Below are 22,928 nucleotides of genomic sequence, written 5' to 3' on the forward strand. Positions count from 1 at the left end.
ATATGAGTCTGTAAACTATTACTGCTGTTTCATTCACTGTGAGACTGAATACGTTAAATATCCTATACAAGGTAATGCAGTAATATGTTTCTCCTACATACTTGAAATGTATCTGTAGTTGATTATGTGCTCATATTGCTTATTATACTAATGTATAACCTGTGACTGATTGCTACTGTGATTGCTGACTTTACTATTTCTGTCAGGTTTTTGGGTATATTTCAATCCTCAATGCTGGTGCAAAGCAGGGAAGTATCAGATTGTATGTCACTTTATAGCTTGTTAAAGTGATTTCAGTCACAAATTGTGTAGTTAACACCGTACAGGTGTGTGATTTGTTTACCATTGTGATCGGACGGTTCTTACGAAAGCCCTCACCGCCTTGCGTCCCGGCCCCAGTCACAGAATGGAGTTTAGGTCACACGGGACCTGGCCAAATAGGGGATTCCCGCTTACCGCCAGTAACCGCCTGTTACTGACTCCACCCACTACGCAGTGGGCGGATACTATGCAGCCACCACCAGACTCCTATTTACAGTAGGGTCTGGAACCACTGCTTTGCTCTGTATGCGTCGACACGCTGTCTTACCACCCCTGTGTGGTATTGACGAATCTCCAATAGTTGCTTGCCCAAGCATGGCACGGTAGCAGGAGGAAGGCGGAGCTTGGAGATGCTGGGTGTACCCTGGATAGCCGAAAAAATGAGCTAAGTTTCGCTTAGCCCTGCAAGTCACAAGATGAAACAGTCGTCTTGAGGCAGAAGATGTTTTATTTACCCAGTCTTAAAAGAGACTGTTCCCTATTGCTACCGGCAACTGCAATACAGCAAGTTTACAGCAGAGTGAAAATGGTATAATCCACCTCTGAAGCTCATAGGCCTCATCTTTTTATCTCAAACCAACATACAGTTCATCAGGGGGTAGTCCCACCCTGAGTCTTTTTAACCAATTGTTTTAGCTTTCACCAAAGCCTCCTGAATAATCTAAGGCATGCACAGGTTCAAGTTGAACCCCCATGGGCTTCTTTTGCACAGACATTTTACAATATAGCTGAGTGGATAATGCCAGCTCCTATACTAGGGATATGTTACCCTGTTAACCCTTACAAGAAAAACAGGCTGAAAGGTCTATGGAAAATAAATCACACAAACATGAAACAACATACTCACAGTCTACACATGTTTCAGAAGGAGACACTTGGGAGGATGAGGATTCCTCACATTCTGGGTCTGCATACAGAGATGAGGATGAAGGTCCCAGCTCAGTGGATATACCTGAGATAATTATTGCTATGAAAGCCATTCTGTCCTTAGTGGAGGCCGCAGAGCCTTTGTTAAAATCCACGGCTCCTGTGTTTAAATGTCCCAAAACAGTCAGAACTGAATTTCTGGGGTCAGAACATCTGACGGAGATTATGGAAGAGGCTTGGGTCACATCCAGCAAGAAGTTTAGAATTCCAAAGAAATGGAATTCCCTTTATCCTCTTCCAGCTGGGGACTGTTTAAAAAGGGAGGTGGCTCCCAAAATAGATACGCATGTCATTCGATTAGTGTGAAAATCTACATTACTTCTGCCTTCAACATCATTAAATGATGTTACGGATAGAAAAAGAGATGTTTTTAAAAAAAACATTTTCTCCTTGTCTGGGGCAATTGTGAGACCAGCCATGGCTTCAGCCTGGATGGCAAAAGCAATGGCCGCTGGGCTGATGCATTGGAGGATGATCTCTCATTGGCATCTAGAGAGCAAAAATCCCATTTTGCACATATTAAACAGGCGGCTATGTTTATGGAAGAAGCAGCCTTGGACATGGGTACTATTGCCTCTCAAGCATCAGCCTCAGCAGTAGCAGCTCGCAGAGCGGTCTGGCTACGTACATGGGAAGCTGTCTCAGAGTCCAAGGAGGTTCTAGAGTCTTTGCCTTTTACTGGAGATATTCTTTTTGGTAAAGAATGAAACAGTATTTTGGAGTCAGAAGCAGACTCTAAGAAAGCGAGTCTAAACCTAATTTTTCAGCTTTTCGGTTCTTTCGGACCCAAGGAAAAGCGAAAAGGAAAAGTTTTTCGGCAAACAGTCCCAATCAGACAAGTCTGGAAAGACTAAAAAGCACTGGGCTTACCAGAAGGCCTGCTTCCAAACCAGAAGATAAGCCATCAGGCTGATGGTGCGGGCCTCCACCTGGAGGACCCCAGGGTGGGAGGCCGACTTCTTCATTTTGCACAGATCTGGCAGCAGTCCACCACAGATGCCTGGGTGGAAGAAGCGGTATCTCACAGTTATGCGTTTGCCTGCAAGAAGCACCCTCCACAAAGGTTTTTTTGTCCCAGCCTATCTGCAGTAGAAACAAAGCCCAGGGCCTTACAAGAGGCAGTTCAGAGGTTGCTTCAATCAGGAGTGATAATTTCAGTTCCTCCTGCGCAACAAGGACAAGGTTTCTATTCCAACCTGTTTCTAGTTCAGAAACCAAATGGGTCGTTTCGGCCTATACTCAGTCTCAAAGTTCTGAACAAGTACATTTGGGTGCCTCACTTTCATATGGAGACTTTACCTTCCATTATTTTGGCCAAGGAGCTGGAGGATTTTATGGTATCTCTGGATATTCAGGATGCTTACCTGCATGTTCCTATAGCACAGTCCCATCAGTGCTATCTCAGGTTTACCATCCTCCAGCAACACTTTCAGTTTCAGGCCCTACCATGTGGAATCACCACAGCTCCAAAGTGTTCACCAAAAATATGGTGGTAATGGCGGCTTATCTCCGTTGACAGGGGATAAGGATTTTTCCATACCTCGACGATTTATTCATTCTTGCACAATCTCAGGAATTGCTTCAGTGTCATCTGCAACAGAAAATAGCTTGTTTACAGAGACAGGGTTGGCTCAAAAATTGGGCAAAGTCGTCCCTGGGTCCGTCACAACGGATGATGCACTTAGGGGGCTGTATTGGATTCCAGTCTTCAGAGAGTGTTTTTACCTCTGAACAAAATATCTACAATACAGTTGAGAATTCAGGATTTGCTACAAAGTCAAAGGGTATCAATTTATGCAGCTATGTATGTGATGGGATCAATGGTGTCGACATTCAACATGGTGGAGTATGCTCAATTCCATTCAAGTCCTCTTCAATGTCTGATCCTTTCCAAATGGAATGGGTTACATCAGACAATAAAAACTCAAACTATGGTCCTTCCTCTGGAAGTATGGAGGTCATTAGCCTGGTGTCCCATCTGACCAAAGGGAGACCCTATTGGCGCTCAGATTGGGAGGTGCTGATTACGGATGCAAGTTTTCAGGGCTGGGGAGCAGTGTCAGAAAAAGGTAGCTTCCAGGGGCTCAAGGAAGAAAATTGCCTGCCGATAAATTTATTGGAACTTTGGGTCATATATATGGCACTCACTCAGGCAAAGGACTTTCTTCAGGGGAAACCGGTTCAAATTTGTTCTGACAATGCAACGGCAGTAGCGTGCCTCAATCATCAAGGAGGAACGCGCAGTCAAAAGGCAATGAAGGAGGTAAGACGCACATTAAGATGGGCAGAACTTCATCATCCAGCGTTGTCCGCAGTATTTGTTCCGGGGGTCCTAAACTGGCCATTCATGCAAGCGGATGGGTTTTACACCCAGAGGTCTTCCAGAGTCTGGGAGACAAGTGGGGGCTGCCGGAGATAGACCTCAAGGCCTCTCAGCAGAATTTCGAAGTACCCGCATATGGGTCAAGAACAAAGGATACCAAAGCGATCTTCGTGGATGTTCGGTCAGTGAGATGGGACTTTCAGCTAGCCTATGTGTTTCCACCAATCGCCCTGTTACCCATGGTGATTCGGAAGGTCAAACAAGGAAAGGGCACTGGGATTCTAATAGCTCCAGCATGGCCCAGAAGGCGCTGGTACACAGATCTACAGAGACTATCAGTGGACACTCCGTGGCTACTGCATCAACGTCCAGATCTACTGTTGCAGGGTCCTTGTTGTCACAGGCATTGGGATTGGCTGTCTTTGGTGGTGTGGCTCTTAAGACGTCCATCCTTAAATCTAGAGGATTTTCTCAATAGCTATTTCAAACAATGCTTAGAACAAGGAAACTATCTTCTGCTTGTATTTATTACTGTGTGTGGCAAGAATATATCCAACTCTCTTTGTGCTCTATGGATTCCACAAGAGGGTATTGTCTGCGGACAAGCAAACGCTGGCGAGGTGGCTTCAAAATACTATCCCGGAAGGTTACTCTCGTGCTGATCTCCCTATTCCGGCTAATGTCTCATTCTACCTGTATAGTAGTGGTGCCTCAGCTGAACTGATATATAAGGCAGCCACATGGTCTTCCATCAACATATTCATTAGGCATTATGCCTTTGATACCTTTGCCTCTCAGGATGCTACATTTGGGGCGAAGGATTCTCCTGTCCAATCAGGAGCGTCCCCTCCACTAAATTTGCTTTGGGACATCCCAATGTATATCCTGTGGATACTACTGTGGACCCTGCAGGAGAAATATGTAACTATGGTAGACTTACCGTCGATAACTCTATTTCTCCTAAGTCCACCTGGATTCCACCCTGACGCACCTGATTTGCTGATTCTTACACCTACTAACCTTTTCCTTCTTGTACGGAAGGGTGTGCATGTGTGTTCTTCTTGCCTGATTAGGGCTCTCAATGATGCTCCTGCCTTGAGCTTTGGAAAAGAACTGAATTGCCTGAACCAGGAGGTGGGGATATAGAAGACTGGCCCATTGCATTCTCGGAGGTCGAAAGCTTTTGATCGTTGGTGCCAATCCTCTGATGCTACCTCATATCCCAATGTATATCCTGTGGATACTGTGGACTTAAGAGTAATAGAGTTAATGATGGTATGTCTACTATAACTACATATATTACATGCTATATTATGTACGCTATGAATGTGTATTATTTGTGGCATGGTGCGGCTGCTTGCTGGGGCGCAGGCTCGGGGCTCCTCATGCCTCGTAATGCTTAGGAAATATCTGGCGCAGCCCCTGTCATGTATCCACATGCTCCTGTAGCAGCCGGCCTCAGGGAATTGGCTAATGAACGGCTCCTGTTACTGAGTTGGCAGCATCTGAGTCTTCCTACCGTCACCTTAGGTATATAATACATTTATTGAGCTTGTGTATGGGAACCAGCATTGAGGATCCTGCACATTCCCTGCTGATTACCTGTCCCCTGGCACTAGAATGACGGCCTTCTCTGGCTTCTGATCCATGGCCTTAAGGGCACACCAGTGGTTCCTATTGGAAGTATCTTCAGGAGCGTTCACGTCTAAGTAGGAGGACAGGGCCTCTTGCAAAATTCTAGTGCCTTCCGCATCCATTACTATATAATCTTACAATCTCCAAGGTGCTAAAGGAGGAGTAGCGGGGAAAAGGCGACCAGGACCCTATCAGAGGGGTGTGATCAGACCATGAAATTACTGTCGGTAGAATAATTCAAGCGACCAGGTTCTGGGATACAATGTGATAAATATGGAGACTGACACAGGACATTTCATAAAGGATAAGCATTTATTTCTCTAAGTTACAACAATGAGAACCTGCAAATAACAAGTTATACTCAGTTACAGTAATAGGAAGAACAAATTAGAATACTCCGCTCCTATCTCAGATATTTCATGATCTGTCCCAGATGATGGTCATCAATTAAGTAGTTTAAACAATATAGCTCAGTCGCCCTCAGGGTCCCTCTTTAATAACTCTGTCTGAATGTATTAAACTGAGGTGGGTTTATAGAAGTCTATATCCGCTGCAGACAGAACTAGCTTCAATCAGAACTGACCTGCTATGTGTAAGTCTCTAGGCTTTATACCCTGCAAGGATACGCTAACATTGTCTTACCAGATATTACATTCAGGGTGTGTGATGCTGGGTGCAGTAGTCATTCAGTATAACGTCATTCATCTTATCATGGACAACTGTCCCCTTTCACCTACTTATGTATACAATACCCCAAACATCTTACTAGACAGTTTCCATCTGAGATGCTGATAATAGGAAGATATATTTATTATAATCAGCCAGCCTAAAAGCTGTGTATATTCTTCCCACTCACTATGTCCTTCACACTAGGTCAAAGGACAAATTCAGCTAATAAAGGGAGCATGAGGAAGCTAAGGAACGGGCGGCATTACTGGTCTGTTCATCAGTAGTGGAGGATCTATCAAGATGAGGGTCTGGAGCAAGAGTAACATCTCCCATAAGGAGAAGTGCAATTTCTTGTAGCTTTTGCAAAGAAATATTTAAGAAATCGGGGCTGTCTGGCATTAGGGGCATAGAGAGAAGTGAGGGGGACATATTTATAATGAATCTTCCCAACTAGAATCCAATATCTACCATTGCAATCCACCCACTTGCTGTCCAGGTGAAAGGGGCAGGATCTATGGGAAAGGATGGCTACATAACAGGAGATAGAGGATGTTGGGTAGTTATTGGTAAACTGAGGGGGAGAGTGCAATGGAACATGTGATTCCTGAATGGCTACCACCGCCGCCTTCTGGTCAGTGAAATATTTTATTGCAAGACCTCTTATGAGGAGAATTCAGACCTTTTATATTAAGACTTAAAAACGTCACCGTGATAGAGATCAGATCATGGTATGAAACATCTAGGATCATCTGTGTAAAGTCCAATAGAGCCCGTAGGACGTGTGCATATTTCAAATCTATCAAATATCAGAAAAAATAAAATAGGGAACAAAAATGGGAGACTAACAGAAATAGCGTCCATAAAGGAGCTAGAGATTCCGTCACTAGGGTACCGTAACAGAAAGGTGGAAAAATGTAATGCAACTCAAATAACACAGTAATGACCGATAAATTCCACTAGAGGTCAGCGTGATCACAGACGTGAAGTGCTCAGCACAGTGAGACACAAATGGCAAAATGTATTCAGTGGATAAATCCACAAAATAATATACTGTGAGGTTGTAATCAGAGTGTAATGAGCTGTACTCAGATGATACTTGATACTGGGCTCTGCATGTAGACTGAGAGGAAGTAGATTATAGTGGTACCATATAAATAGAAGGTAGTTTCACCTCCAGGCAAATGCTGCAATTTAGTGTAGTGACCCCGGTCCAGCCGCCAGGACACTTATTTAGCGGCTTATATCAATTTTACACATTATTGAAGGCAGAAGGCAAAGCATGCGATGGCCGGGTACCAGGATATAAAATGGCAGCCACCTCACCTCCCAATATCACCGCAGGGCTCCAGTGACTGTGGGCAGACCCTTCTGTCCTCAGTAGTAACGGGAGCTGCGCACCTGTGTTAGCAGGAGAGTAAGTACTCCCGCCTGAGCCAAAAGCGCCTCCAAGTCAGGTGGCCGGAGCGTGCAGGAAAGACTGGGCGCACTTAGCCCCAGAATACAGCCGTGGCTTCAGCGGCGTCACTAGGCTGCGGTAATGAACAGTGCGCGGAGCGAGCAGCTTTAGGGCAGTAGGAGTGGTGGAATTAATAGATTGGGTCTTGGTCCCAGCGGCAGCTGAGAGCTATCAGGTACGGTAAATAAGAAGCCACTTAGTAATGAAAGCTCCAGAAAGCACGTCTGGATGGACCACGCCCCTCTTATTTATTATTTATATACTAACAGGGGTGACAGGTGTGGTACATCCCTGCAAAGGCAGATCCAATCTCTTTCTCATCAGACTCTGCTGTCTTCCCTGCACTCTCACTCAGATGTTCACTGCTGCCAGTAGCACACGTATGAGAAGCAGAAGTATGGCAGCAGCTGTATAGATTCTGATATGTAATTCTCTGTATCATACTTACTGTGCACACCATCATCCTTATTACTATTGAGAATATAGAGGTAAGACACTGATGATAGGGGTGTAACAGGGTATTATAACCTAGCAGATGATGATGATGATGATGATTGCAGTGTATTATATGGTGTATTGCATGCAAAATTCCTTGTTCCACACCTACTCTGCTATAGCAATATACCTTATATAAGGGTGAGTAACACATGTACAGGCTTACCAGTGTATGAGCACACACATAAAGGAATGCTACCTTACCAATGCTTCCAGGAGTAACGTTAGGAGACATTTCTCTGATCCATCAGCTCATATGACTGATATTATTGTTCATCTAGAATCTCCAATTCATACGATATGTTTCCCATCCATTGTTTTACATTGGTGCTGACATAGGACTTGGCGAGTGACTACATCTCCATTTATACTTCATGGTTAGTTACCAGTACAAGAGAGAGAGATATCTAAGTCTTATTATAATATTACATTTGTTATTGTGAGTGTTCTCACGAGGGTGGACACAATGATAATCTGAGACACAATATTATAAAGCCTTCATTAAAAGTTATGTTTTATTATACACACACATTTACAATTAAGTGTCCCAGAGAGTCGTCTTCTTCTATTGTTTACAAGATTAATATTGTTACAGAAAATGTCACATTTCCATAATGTATTTTATTTCCAGCAGATGGACACACAAGCATGAATATCACAGAAGGACATCTAATGTTATCCCCGGATTGTGACATAAAAGATAATGACAGTAGACAGGATTCTCCAGGAGATAACCCCATTACCCCAATTATACATCTAGCTCTATCAGCTGAGCCCTCTGATCCTGGGAAATGTTCTCCTGATCACTCTGATATTGGTGCATCTGTTACAGCTCTGACAGTAGATACAGTGTTTCCGTGTTCTATAGATGCCAAATGTTTTACACAGAACACAAAGCCTATTAACCCACACACAGGTAAGGCAGGTGAGAGGCCACTGATATGTTCTGAGTGTGGAAAATGTTTTACATACAAATCACAGCTTGTTATACATCAGAAAAGTCACACAGGTGAGAAGCCATTTTCTTGCTCTGAGTGTGGGAAATGTTTTGCACAGAAATCACATCTTATTAATCATGAGAGAAGTCACACAGGTGAGAGGCCATTTTCTTGCTCTGAGTGTGGGAAATGTTTTGCATGGAAATCACATCTTGTTATACATCAGAAAAGTCACACAGGTGAGAAGCCATTTTCTTGCTCTGAGTGTGGGAAATGTTTTGCACGGAAATCACATCTTGTTATACATCAGAAAAGTCACACAGGCGAGAGGGCATTTTCTTGCTCTGAGTGTGGGAAATGTTTTGTACGGAAATCACATCTTATTAATCATGAGAGAAGTCACACAGGTGAGAAGCCATTTTCTTGCTCGGAGTGTGGGAAATGTTTTGCACAGAAATCACATCTTATTAATCATGAGAGAAGTCACACAGGTGAGAAGCCATTTTCTTGCTCGGAGTGTGGGAAATGTTTTGCACAGAAATCACATCTTATTAATCATGAGAGAAGTCACACAGGTGAGAGGCCATTTTCTTGCTCTGAGTGTGGGAAATGTTTTGCACTCAAATCAAATCTTGTTATACATCTCAGAAGTCACACAGGTAAGAATCCATTTTCTTGCTCTGAGTGTGGGAAATGTTGTCTAACAAGATGTGATTTACTTACACATCACAGAAGTCACACAGGTGAGAAGCCATTTCTATACTCTGAGAAATAAATCATCTCTTGTTGCACACAATAGGCATCACTCAGGTGAGGAACCATTTTAATCTTCTGGAGTATACTTATCATTGCCATGCGTTGTTCTTCAAGGTTCTTATCCTATCCTATGCTTTTTGCAATATACATGCTACTGGTGGGTGAAATAATCTTCACACCACGTACAGCAATATATGCATTATGGCAGGCATGTCCAAACTGCGGCCCTCCAGCTGTTGAGAAACTACACATCCCAGCATGCCCTGACACAGCTGTAGCATTCTCTGACAGCAAATCTGTGTCAGGGCATGCTGGGATATGTAGTTTCACAACAGCTGGAGGGCCGCAGTTTGGATATGCCTGCTTTATGGGGTGCTAGGCTGTGTGCACATAGCATATGAGCAGCAACCACAATTTGGGACAGCACATTTAAGCATATTTTCTTCTAAAACACACTTGCGGGACATATTATGAAAGATCTATTTCTGGAAATAGTTATCATGGTAACACATGCCAGGTGATTTTTAATGGTTGTTGAAATTAGGAAAAATGTTAGATGACATGTATACGTGAATTTTACATAGTGAAAGTAGTTTGTTGTTAAAAAATAATAATATTTTGTCTTGAATAAAACCAGATGGTTATTTATTATAGAGGCGTCTTCATTCATATATGCGCCATCTAGTATTATAGCGCCAGTAGTCATCTTTTCTTTCTGAAATAACCAGATGTCATGCCCTCATCTACCACTGCTATGCAGATGACCTGTTCTTTGCTCCGGGTACTGAGTACCCAGTACCAATCCTAAATGGTTGTCTAGCTGAGCTCCAGGTGTGGGTGATGCCAGTTGGCTATGACTCAGTCCTGGTGAAACAGGTCCATATGGTAGAAGTTCACCAACAAAGGGCAGGGCTACAGCTCAGCTTTACCTACCAACCAGACTTACCACATAACACCCATTCTCTGTTCCTTTCACCGGCTGCCTATAAGATGGTGACTATTACATAATCTTACTGACTCTCCCAGTCCTACATGACCAGGGTCCATGTACCAGAAGCAGCTTCTGCCTCCTTACTGACTTACTGTAGGCCCCTATTACATAATCTTACTGACTCTCCCAGCCCTACATGACCAGGGTCCATGTACCAGAAGCAGCTTCTGCCTCCTTACTGACTTACTGTAGGCCCCTATTACATAATCTTACTGACTCTCCCAGCCCTACATGACCAGGGTCCATGTACCAGAAGCAGCTTCTGCCTCCTTACTGACTTACTGTAGGCCCCTATTACATAATCTTACTGACTCTCCCAGCCCTACATGACCAGGGTCCATGTACCAGAAGCAGCTTCTGCCTCCTTACTGACTTACTGTAGGCCCCTATTACATAATCTTACTGACTCTCCCAGCCCTACATGACCAGGGTCCATGTACCAGAAGCAGCTTCTGCCTACTTACTGTAGGGCCCTATTACATAATCTTACTGACTCTCCCAGCCCTACATGACCAGGGTCCATGTACCAGAAGCAGCTTCTGCCTCCTTACTGACTTAATGTAGGCCCCTATTACATAATCTTACTGACTCTCCCAGCCCTACATGACCAGGGTCCATGTACCAGAAGCAGCTTCTGCCTCCTTACTGACTTACTGTAGGCCCTATTACATAATCTTACTGACTCTCCCAGCCCTACATGACCAGGGTCCATGTACCAGAAGCAGCTTCTGCCTCCTTACTGACTTACTGTAGGCCCCTATTACACAATCTTACTGACTCTCCCAGCCCTATATGACCAGGGTCCATGTACCAGAAGCAGCTTCTGCCTCCTTACTGACTTACTGTAGGCCCCTATAATACAATCTTCCAGACTCTCCCAGCCCTACATGACCAGGGTCCATGTACCAGAAGCAGCTTCTGCCTCCTTACTGACTTAATGTAGGCCCCTATTACATAATCTTACTGATTTACTGTAGTCCCCTATTACATAATCTTACTGACTCTCCCAGCCCTACATGACCAGGGTCCATGTACCAGAAGCAGCTTCTGCCTCCTTACTGACTTACTGTAGTCCCCTATTACATAATCTTACTGACTCTCCCAGCCCTACATGACCAGGGTCCATGTACCAGAAGCAGCTTCTGCCTCCTTACTGACTTACTGTAGTCCCCTATTACATAATCTTACTGACTCTCCCAGCCCTACATGACCAGGGTCCATGTACCAGAAGCATCTTCTGCCTCCTTACTGACTTAATGTAGGCCCCTATTACACAATCTTACTGACTCTCCCAGCCCTACATGACCAGGGTCCATGTACCAGAAGCAGCTTCTGCCTCCTTACTGACTTACTGTAGGGCCCTATTACATAATCTTACTGACTCTCCCAACCCTACATGACCAGGGTCCATGTACCAGAAGCAGCTTCTGCCTCCTTACTGACTTACTGTAGTCCCCTATTACATCATCTTACTGACTCTCCCAGCCCTACATGACCTGGGTCCATGTACCAGAAGCAGCTTCTGCCTCCTTACTGACTTACTGTAGGCCCCTATTACATAATCTTACTGACTCTCCCAGCCCTACATGACCAGGGTCCATGTACCAGAAGCAGCTTCTGCCTTCTTACTGACTTACTGTAGGCACCTATTACATAATCTTACTGACTCCCAGCCCTACATGACCAGGGTCCATGTACCAGAAGCAGTTTCTGCCTCCTTACTGACTTACTGTAGGCCCCTATTACATAATCTTACTGACTCTCCCAGCCCTACATGACCAGGGTCCATGTACCAGAAGCAGCTTCTGCCTCCTTACTGACTTACTGTAGGCCCCTATTACAGAATCTTACTGACTCTCCCAGCCCTACATGACCAGAGTCCATGTACCAGAAGCAGCTTCTGCCTCCTTACTGACTTACTGTAGTCCCCTATTACACACTCTTACTGACTCTCCCAGCCCTACATGACCAGGGTCCATGTACCAGAAGCAGCTTCTGCCTCCTTACTGACTTACTGTAGGCATCCTATTACATAATCTTACAGACTCTCCCAGCCCTACATGACCGGGGTCCATGTACGAGAAGCAGCTTCTGCCTCCTTACTGACTTACTGTAGGCCCCTATTACATAATCTTACTGACTCTCCCAGCCCTACATGACCAGGGTCCATGTACCAGAAGCAGCTTCTGCCTCCTTACTGACTTACTGTAGGCCCCTATTACATAATCTTACTGACTCTCCCAGCCCTACATGACCAGGGTCCATGTACCAGAAGCAGCTTCTGCCTCCTTACTGACTTACTGTAGCGCCCTATTACAGAATCTTACTGACTCTCCCAGCCCTACATGACCAGGGTCCATGTACCAGAAGCAGCTTCTGCCTCCTTACTGACTTAATGTAGGCCCCTATTACATAATCTTACTGACTCTCCCAGCCCTACATGACCAGGGTCCATGTACCAGAAGCAGCTTCTGCCTCCTTACTGACTTACTGTAGGCCCCTATTACATAATCTTACTGACTCTCCCAGCCCTACATGACCAGGGTCCATGTACCAGAAGCAGCTTCTGCCTCCTTACTGACTTACTGTAGGCCCCTATAATACAATCTTACTGACTCTCCCAGCCCTATATGACCAGGGTCCATGTACCAGAAGCATCTTCTGCCTCCTTACTGACTTACTGTAGTCCCCTATTACATAATCTTACTGACTCTCCCAGCCCTACATGACCAGGGTCCATGTACCAGAAGCAGCTTCTGCCTCCTTACTGACTTACTGTAGGCACCTATTACATAATCTTACTGACTCCCAGCCCTACATGACCAGGGTCCATGTACCAGAAGCAGCTTCTGCCTCCTTACTGACTTACTGTAGGCCCCTATTACATAATCTTACTGACTCTCCCAGCCCTACATGACCAGGGTCCATGTACCAGAAGCAGCTTCTGCCTCCTTACTGACTTACTGTAGGCACCTATTACATAATCTTACTGACTCCCAGCCCTACATGACCAGGGTCCATGTACCAGAAGCAGCTTCTGCCTCCTTACTGACTTACTGTAGGCCCCTATAATACAATCTTACTGACTCTCCCAGCCCTACATGACCAGGGTCCATGTACCAGAAGCATCTTCTGCCTCCTTACTGACTTACTGTAGTCCCCTATTACATAATCTTACTGACTCTTCCAGCCCTACATGACCAGGGTCCATGTACCAGAGCAGCTTCTGCCTCCTTACTGACTTACTGTAGGCACCTATTACATAATCTTACTGACTCCCAGCCCTACATGACCAGGGTCCATGTACCAGAAGCAGCTTCTGCCTCCTTACTGACTTACTGTAGGCCCCTATTACATAATGTAACTGACTCTCCCAGCCCTACATGACCAGGGTCCATGTACCAGAAGCAGCTTCTGCCTCCTTACTGACTTACTGTAGGCCCCTATTACATAATCTTACTGACTCTCCCAGCCCTACATGACCAGGGTCCATGTACCAGAAGCAGCTTCTGCCTCCTTACTGACTTACTGTAGGCACCTATTACATAATCTTACTGACTCTTCCACCCCTACATGACCAGGGTCCATGTACCAGAAGCAGCTTCTGCCTCTTTACTGACTTACTGTAGGCATCCTATTACACAATCTTACTGACTCTCCCAGCCCTACATGACCAGGGTCCATGTACCAGAAGCAGCTTCTGCCTCCTTACTGACTTACTGTAGGCCCCTATTACATAATCTTACTGACTCTCCCAGCCCTACATGACCAGGGTCCATGTACCAGAAGCAGCTTCTGCCTCCTTACTGACTTACTGTAGGCATCTATTACATAATCTTACTGACTCTCCCACCCCTACATGACCAGGGTCCATGTACCAGAAGCAGCTTCTGCCTCCTTACTGACTTACTGTAGGCCCCTATTGTCACAACTGAGGGCCTGAGCTGACGGGAGGCAGCCTCAGTTGTAGAGGCTGAGTTGTAGTGAAACCTGGAAGGTTGTATCAGACCCCTGGACATGTAAGTTACATGTAGGAAGATTGCCCGAAGGCGTGACCACGACAATTAAGATAAAAGTCAATGATGTTTATTAACAAACTCCATGCAACACAGCAGTAATAAAAGAAATACGTAAGATCAGCAATAACATATCACAGTTCCTGGGTACTACAGGGTGGCCACAGGGCTCTGGTAGTATGGGTACAGTTCTTATTGTCCTCTAGATGGAAAGTCCTTACCAGGCCCGACTGTAGTAGTGGGAATAACCCAGGATCGTACCAGCTGATGTTCTTCGGGAAGCTGGACTGCTGAAGATGAAGTGGCTGCTGTGGGTACTGGTTGGAACCAGTCAGATGTAGACACGGAGTGAGTGCTGGGTGGAACCAGCTAAATGATATATGAAGCTTGAGAGCGATGAAATACAAATGAAATATGAAGCTTGAGAGCGATAAAATAATAATACCGGTGCTTTAAGGGAAGCTGATCTCTGCTGGAAGCTGAGTGCTGGAAGCAGGTGAATCTGTAGCTGGAAATGAAGTAGTCACAGAGGACTGCAGAGTCAGGCTGCACCGCAGGTGGTAGGCTGGAGTGGGTCTCTTTAGTAGAAGCTTGTAGACAAGAGCTGGAAACCTGGAAAACAACCACAGGAGAGAGACTGGAGCTAGGTTTGACAACCAAAGCACTGACGCCTTCCTTGCTCAGGCACAGGATACTTATACCTGCAGCAAGGAAGGGATTGGCTAAGCAATTATGCAGATTCCAGGGGAACACCGGATTGGTAGAGATTGAACATGTGACAGAAACCAACATGGCTGCGCCCATGTTGGTACTTGGAGGGAAAGTTGGTTTGGAAATCCATGTGAAAACTTAGCAGCAATGGCGGCGCCGGCCGCAGAGGACAGGAGACGCCAGATTGACAACTGCATACTGGAACCACGCAGACAACAGCGGAGGCCGCGGCTGGCATGAGACGCCACTCTGACAACCTGTATACTGGAACACAGGAATGGCGGCGGAGGCCGCGGAGGATGGCAGACGCCATTCAGATGGTAACCATGGCGCCGCTGTGACAGCGTCTCAGAGTGACAGGATAGGGATGCAGAATGTGGACATCAGTATTACAGATGAAATCCGGCCCTGGAACGCTGAGCCAGCTTCAGGAGGCATCTAAACGGCAGGTAATGGCGCCCAGATACCCGGATCGTGACAGCACCCCCCCCCCCCCCTTTTAGGAGTGGCCCCAGGACACTTCTTAGGCTTCTGAGGAAACTTAGAGTGGAAATTCCGGACCAAGGCAGGAGCATGGACATCTGAAGCATTGGTCCAAGAGTGTTCTTCAGGACCATAGCCCTTCCAGTCAATAAGATACTGTAATTGACCGTAACGGAAACGTGAATCCAGAATCTTGGCAACTTCATACTCAACTCCCCGTTGAGTCTGGACTTTCGGAGCCGGAGGAAGTGCAGAATGAAACGGATTCAGAATCAGCGGTTTCAAAAGGGAAACATGGAATGTCCTAGGTATTTTCAAGAAGGGAGGTAACTGGAGTCTGTAAGCAACAGGATTGATGGCTTGTTCAATTTTAAAAGGACCGATGTAACGAGGTGCAAACTTCATGCTGGGAACTCTTAACCTCAAATTCTTTGTGGACAACTACACACGATCACCCACCTTGAGAGCAGGAACCGCTCTACGCTTCTTATCTGCAAACTTCCTGTACCTGAGCGATGCTTTGAGCAGAGCCGCTCGTACATTCTTCCAGTTGTTTGCAAACTGACGCAAGGTGACATCCACTGCTGGAACAGAAGTTGCTGGAAGCGGCTGGAATTCTGGAACTTTAGGGTGGAATCCATAGTTGATGAAGAATGGTGTAGAAGAAGATGAGGAATGGTATTGGTTGTTATGGCTGAACTCGGCCCAGGGAAGGAGTTGAACCCAGTCATCTTGAGAGGAAGACACATAAATGCGGAGGAAGGCCTCCAAGTCCTGATTCACCATCTCAGTTTGACCATTGGTCTGAGGATGGTAAGCTGTAGAAAACTTCAACTTGACTTGGAGGACTTGACACAAACTTCGCCAGAATTTGGCTACAAATTGTACTCCTCGATCTGAGATAATCTCTTCAGGAAGACCGTGGAGTCGGAAGATCTCTTGAATGAACACTTGAGCCAACTTGGAAGCTGACGGAAGACCGGTGAGAGGAATGAAATGTGCCATCTTGTTGAACCGGTCAACTACCACCCAGATGGTATTAAACTTGTTGCACGTAGGCAGGTCTGTAACAAAGTCCATCGACAAATGGGTCCACGGTCGACGGGGAACAAATAATGGAACCAGTTGCCCTGCAAGCGACTGGCGGGATACTTTGTGTTGGGCACACTTTGGGCAAGATGCAATAAACTCCATGACATCCTTCTTCAGAGTTGGCCACCAATAGGACCTAGAGATAAACTCAAGGGTTTTCTGAATGCCTGTAAGTCCGGCAAAACGGGAAGCATGGGCCCAATGCATGAGCTTCTTCCTTAACACCGGCTTCACAAAACTTTTACCTGGTGGGGGCATAGAGTCCATCCCTACTGTGGAGAATGCCAATGGATTAATAATAGGATGCTTGTCTGAAGACTCCGATTCATTTTCTTGCTCCCAAGAGCGGGAAAGGGCATCGGCCTTGCGATTCTGAGAGCCCGGACAGAACTGGAGTTTAAAGTCGAACCTGGAAAAGAAAAGTGCCCATCTGGCCTGACGAGGATTAAGACATTGTGCGCTTTTCAGATATAAAAGATTCTTGTGGTCGGTAAGTATAGTGAGTGAATGTGAAACTCCCTCCAACAGATCTCTCCACTCCTCTAGAGCGAGCTTGATGGCTAGCAACTCCTGGTCGCCAATGGCATAGTTGCGCTCAGCTGGGTAGAACTTCCAGGAGAAGAAACTGCAAGGATGTAGATGACCATCTTTAGCCCTCTGGGATAACACCGCTCCTACTCCAACGGAGAAGGCATCCACCTCAAGGATGAAAGGAGAGTCGATGTCGGGCTGTTTCAGAACCGGTGCAGAGATGAACCGTTGTTTTAATAGATGAAAAGCTTGCGTAGCGTCTTCAGACCACTTGGACGGATTAGCACCTTTCTTGGTCAACGCAGTGATAGGCGCCACAATGGTGGAAAAGTCTCGTATAAACTTTCTGTAGTAATTGGCGAACCCTAAGAACCTCTGGACCCCTTTGAGGGTTAAGGGTATCGGCCAATTCCGGATTGCTTGTAGTTTCTCAGGATCCATCTCTAGTCCGGAACCGGACACAATGTAACCTAGAAACGGAATGGATTTGACTTCAAAAACACATTTCTCTAATTTGCAGTAGAGATGATTGACACGGAGACGGGACAGAACCTCCTTTACCCAGTAACGATGTTCCTCTAGATTATTGGCAAAGATAAGGATATCATCTAGATAAACCACGACATGGCGGTATAAGATGTCTCTGAAGATCTCATTCACTAAATGCTGGAAGACAGCTGGAGCGTTTCTCAATCCGAAGGGCATGATGAGGTACTCATAATGTCCATCACGGGTGTTAAAGGCGGTCTTCCACTCGTCACCCTCACGGATCCGGATGAGATTGTAGGCACCCCTCAAATCCAACTTTGAAAAGATGGTTGCTCCGCTAACTCCTATCAAAGAGCTCTGTAATCAAGGGTAAAAGATATCGGTTCTTGACGGTAATGTCATTCAAACCTCTGTAGTTGATGCACGGCCGCAGGTCACCGTCTTTCTTCTTTACAAAAAAGAAGCCTGCGCCAGCTGGAGAAGAAGAAGGTCGAATAAAACCCTTTGCCAGATTCTCTTTGATGTACTCCTCCATGGAATGCGTCTCTGGTAAGGACAATGGATAAATTCGGCCTCGAGGTGGAACCTTCCCTGGGATGAGATCAATTGGACAGTCCCATTCCCTAGGAGGAGGAAGGATATCAGCAGAAGCTTTACTGAATACGTCCGTGTAGTCTTGATATGGAGGAGGTGGAACATCAGACGACCTGGAGGAGGAAGAACAAACAGGAAGTACTTTGGACAAACAGGTCTCAGCACAGGAGGGACCCCATGCCAGTATTTGCGTAGTTGTCCAGTCAATCGATGGATTGTGGAGACGGAGCCATGGAAGGCCCAAAACCACTGGATGTGTGGCTCTTGGAATCACTAGAAAATAAATAAATTCTGAATGAAGAACTCCTACTCTCAGATGAACTGGTAGAGTCCTTAGAGAAATAACTGCGTCAAAAATCTTGCTACCATCCACGGCAGTCAAGGAAATGGACGAGGAAAGTCTCTCGGTGGGTAGGGACCGCCGTTTAACATATGCTTCCGTTATGAAATTCCCAGCTGCTCCGGAATCTAGGAGGGTAATAACGTTCCTATAACTTTGAGCAATTTGAAGCGAGACTGGGAGATTACAATCATGAGGAGATGGAGAGGAGATCATTACTCCTAGCCGGCCCTCTCCTTGGCGAGCTAGGATTTGAAGTTTCCCGGACGTTTGGGACAGGTATTGATGGTGTGAGACGGAGCTGCACAGTAGAGACAGAGAGACTCAGAAAGACGTCTTCGGCGCTCAGCGGGAGATAGACGGGAACGACCAATTTGCATGGGCTCATCTTTGGATGGAGACGGTTGACGAGGAGGAGGAGCAGAAGATTTTGGAGCAGATAATCTTCCTCGCTCAGTTGCTCTTTCTCTGAACCGCAGATCAACTTTAGTGCATAGAGAGATTAGCTCATCCAACTTAGAGGGCAAGTCTCTGGTAGCTAATTCATCCTTGATGCATTCTGGTAAGCCATGCCAGAATGCAGCATACAGGGCCTCGTCGTTCCATGCCAGTTCGGATGCCAGGATCTTGAACTGTATAAGATACTGTCCCACAGTACGTGTTCCCTGGCGTAAACGGAGAATCTCAGAAGAAGCTGAAGTTACCCGGCCTGGCTCGTCGAAGATGCACCTGAATGTTGTTACAAAGTCAGTATAGGAGGACAGCAGGGTATCGGACTTCTCCCATAAAGGTGATGCCCAGTCAAGGGCTGAGCCACTGAGAAGGGAAATAATATAGACAATTTTAGTACGATCACTGGGGAAACTGCCGGGTTGTAGCTCAAAGTGAATTTCACACTGGTTGAGAAATCCCCTGCAGAATCTTGGAGATCCGTCAAATTTTGCTGGCGTTGGAAGATGAAGTTGTGGAGTAGAAATGGGTAAGGTGGGTGGGGTTACAACTGGTGTCGCTGTGGTGGACGCACAGGATGCGCCAGATCCACGAAGGGTCGTTTGGATCCCATCCAGCCGAGTAGAGAGATCCTGAGACAGTGGATAATATGGCCTTGTGCAGCCTCCTGATGTTCGGGTCTGGCTGCCAGTTCTTGCATCGGCCTGGTCGCTTGATCCTGATCTCCGGCTGGATTCATATGGTCAGCGCTTACTGTCACAACTGAGGGCCTGAGCTGACGGGAGGCAGCCTCAGTTGTAGGGGCTGAGATGTAACGGAACCTGGGAGGTTGTATCAGACCCCTAGACATGTAAGTAACATGTAGAATAACTGCCCGAAGGCGTGACCACGACAACCAGGATAAAAGTCAATGATGTTTATTAACAAACTCCATGCAACACAGCAGTAATAAAAGAAATACGTAAGATCAGCAATAACATATCACAGTTCCTGGGTACTACAGGGTGGCAATGGCCACAGGGCTCTGGTAGTATGGGTACAGTTCTTATTGTCCTCTAGATGGAAAGTCCTTACCAGGCCCGACTGTAGTAGTGGGAATAACCCAGGATCGTACCAGCTGATGTTCTTCGGGAAGCTGGACTGCTGAAGATGAAGTGGCTGCTGTGGGTACTGGTTGGAACCAGTCAGATGTAGACACGGAGTGAGTGCTGGATGGAACCAGCCAAATGATATATGAAGCTTGAGAGCGATGAAATACAAATGAAATATGAAGCTTGAGAGCGATGAAATAATAATACCGGTGCTTTAAGGGAAGCTGATCTCTGTTGGAAGCTTGAGTGCTGGAAGCAGGTGAACCTGTAACTGGAAATGGAGGAGTCACAGAGGACTGGAGAGTCAGGCTGCACCGCAGGTGGTAGACTGGAGCGGGTCTCTTTAGTGGAAGCTTGTAGACAGGAAATGGAACCTGGAAAACAACCACAGGAGAGAGACTGGAACTAGGTTTGACAACCAAAGCACTGACGCCTTCCTTGCTCAGGCACAGGATACTTATACCTGCAGCAAGGAAGGAATTGGCTAGGCAATTATGCAGATTTCAGTGGAGCAGCGAATTGGTGGAAACTGAACATGTGAAGGAATCCAACATGGCTGCGCCCATGTTGGTACTTGGAGGGAAAGTTGGTTTGGTAATCCATGTGGAAACTTAGCAGCAATGGCGGCGCCGGCCGCAGAGGACAGGAGACGCCAGACTGATGACTGCCCACCAGAACCACGCGGACGACAGCGGAGGCTGCGGCAGGCATGAGGCGCCACTCTGATAACCTGTATACTGGAACACAGGAACGGCGGCGGAGGCCGCGGAGGACGGGAGACGCCATTCAGAAAGTAAACATGGCACCGCTGTGACAGCGTCTCAGGGTGACAAGAGAGGGATGCAGAATGTGGACCTCAGTATTACAGATGAAATCCGGCCCTGGAACGCTGAGCCAGCTTCAGGAGACATCTAAAAGGCAAGTAATGGCGTCCAGATACCCGGTTCGTGACAATTGCTTGCAAAGGAGAACCATCATTTTCACCATTACCTTGGTGAGAATTCTCGGAGCCGTGGATAGACCAAACGGCAACTTCTGAAATTGGTAATGACAATCCTGAATTGCAAATCTCAGGCAATCCTTGGAGGATAAATGTGAACATGTAAGTAGGCATCCATTATGTCTATCCAGACTAGAGATTACTGCCTACAGAGATTTCATCCTGAATTTGAATTACTTCAGGTAGAAAATGAAAAATTTTCGATTTAGGATCGGTCTGACTGAGGCGTCCGGGTTTGGAGCCACAAAGAGGCTTGAATAAAAAAAACCACTCCCAGGGGTAAATTTACTAAGGTGGGAGTTTTTTTAGAACTGGTGATGTTGCCCATGGCAACCAATCAGATTCTACTTAACATTTGTCAAGCTGTTTCTAGAAGATAATAGATACAATCTGATTGGTTGCTATGGGCAACATCACCAGTTCTAAAAATCTCTCACCTTAGTAAATTTACCCCCCTGTTGGAACAAGGGAATCAAGGTAATGACCTGATCCTGACTCAATTTTGAATGGCTGCGCTTACTACATCCCTGTCAGGGAGAGAAACTGGTAAGGCCGATTTAAAATCGGTGTGGAGAAACGCCTTGAACTCCAGTTCGCATCTGTGGGACACTATTTGTAAAACCCACGGGTCCAGGCCAGAATGAACCCAGAACTGACTGAAAAATGTCAAGCACTCCCCCACTGGGGCGGACCCTCGCAAAGGAGTCCCAGCGTCATGCAGTAGATTTGGCAGAAGCAGGAGATGATTTCTGCTCCTGTGATCCTGAAGAGGTGGACCTCTTCCTCTTCCCCTACCTCTATATGCAAAGAAAGGGAAACTTTTTACTTCTTTCGTACCACATGGGCTGATTTTGTATTTTTTTTATTTTGTGGAGGGACAAAGGGCAGAAAAAACAACTCCCCTGTGGCAGCTGCCCACCAAATCATCCAGGACGCTACCAAACAAGGTCTCCCCTCGAGTACGGGAGAGACTCCATAATCTATTTTGGAAGCAGGAAGCGCCTTCCACTGGTGAATTCTCTGTCATGGCTCCACGCATGGATGTCGTAGCATACTATATATGATCTAACGTTAGGAGAATCTCAACCATAGCTAGCGTCAATACTGGATGATAAAATTATCAGAGCACTTTGCAATAGCCCTACTCATTCACGCACATGCAATGTAGTCCTGAGTAATGTCTCATGGGTTGTAAAAGTAAATATTAATGTATACACCAACGTGCGGTCTGTCGGCTCGTTAAGGACAGATGTCCCAGTTACAAGCAGAGTCACTTTCTCATTAACCATGGCCCTCATTCCGAGTTGTTCGCTCGGTGTTTTTCATCGCATCGCAATGAAATTCCGCTTAGTGCGCATGCGCAATGTTCGCACTGCGACTGCGCCAAGTAATTTTGCTTTGAAGATAGTATTTTTACTCACGGCTTTTTCGTCGCTCCGGCGATCGCATTGTGATTGACAGGAAATGGGTGTTACTGGGCGGAAACACGGCGTTTTAGGGGCGTGTGACTGAAAACGCTACCGTTTCCGGAAAAAACGCAGGAGTGGCCGGAGAAACGGTGGGAGTGCCTGGGCGAACGCTGGGTGTGTTTGTGACGTCAGCCAGGAACGACAAGCACTG

The 22,928-nt window shown here is 46.2% G+C and overlaps 1 protein-coding gene across 1 annotated transcript in view; it reads left to right on the forward strand.

Annotated features, from left to right (window-relative positions):
• LOC134984310 (uncharacterized) overlaps window positions 1–22,928 on the forward strand; it is a 280,342-nt gene that overhangs the window by 146,452 nt on the left and 110,962 nt on the right. The window contains exon 7 of the mRNA XM_063949923.1: window positions 8,749–9,527. Within this exon, the coding sequence (XP_063805993.1) occupies window positions 8,749–9,527 (779 nt within the window). The remainder of the gene's footprint in view (window positions 1–8,748; window positions 9,528–22,928) is intronic.

Source organism: Pseudophryne corroboree (assembly GCF_028390025.1).
Source record: "Pseudophryne corroboree isolate aPseCor3 chromosome 3 unlocalized genomic scaffold, aPseCor3.hap2 SUPER_3_unloc_49, whole genome shotgun sequence".
In the NCBI taxonomy this organism is placed as follows: Eukaryota; Metazoa; Chordata; class Amphibia; order Anura; family Myobatrachidae; genus Pseudophryne; species Pseudophryne corroboree.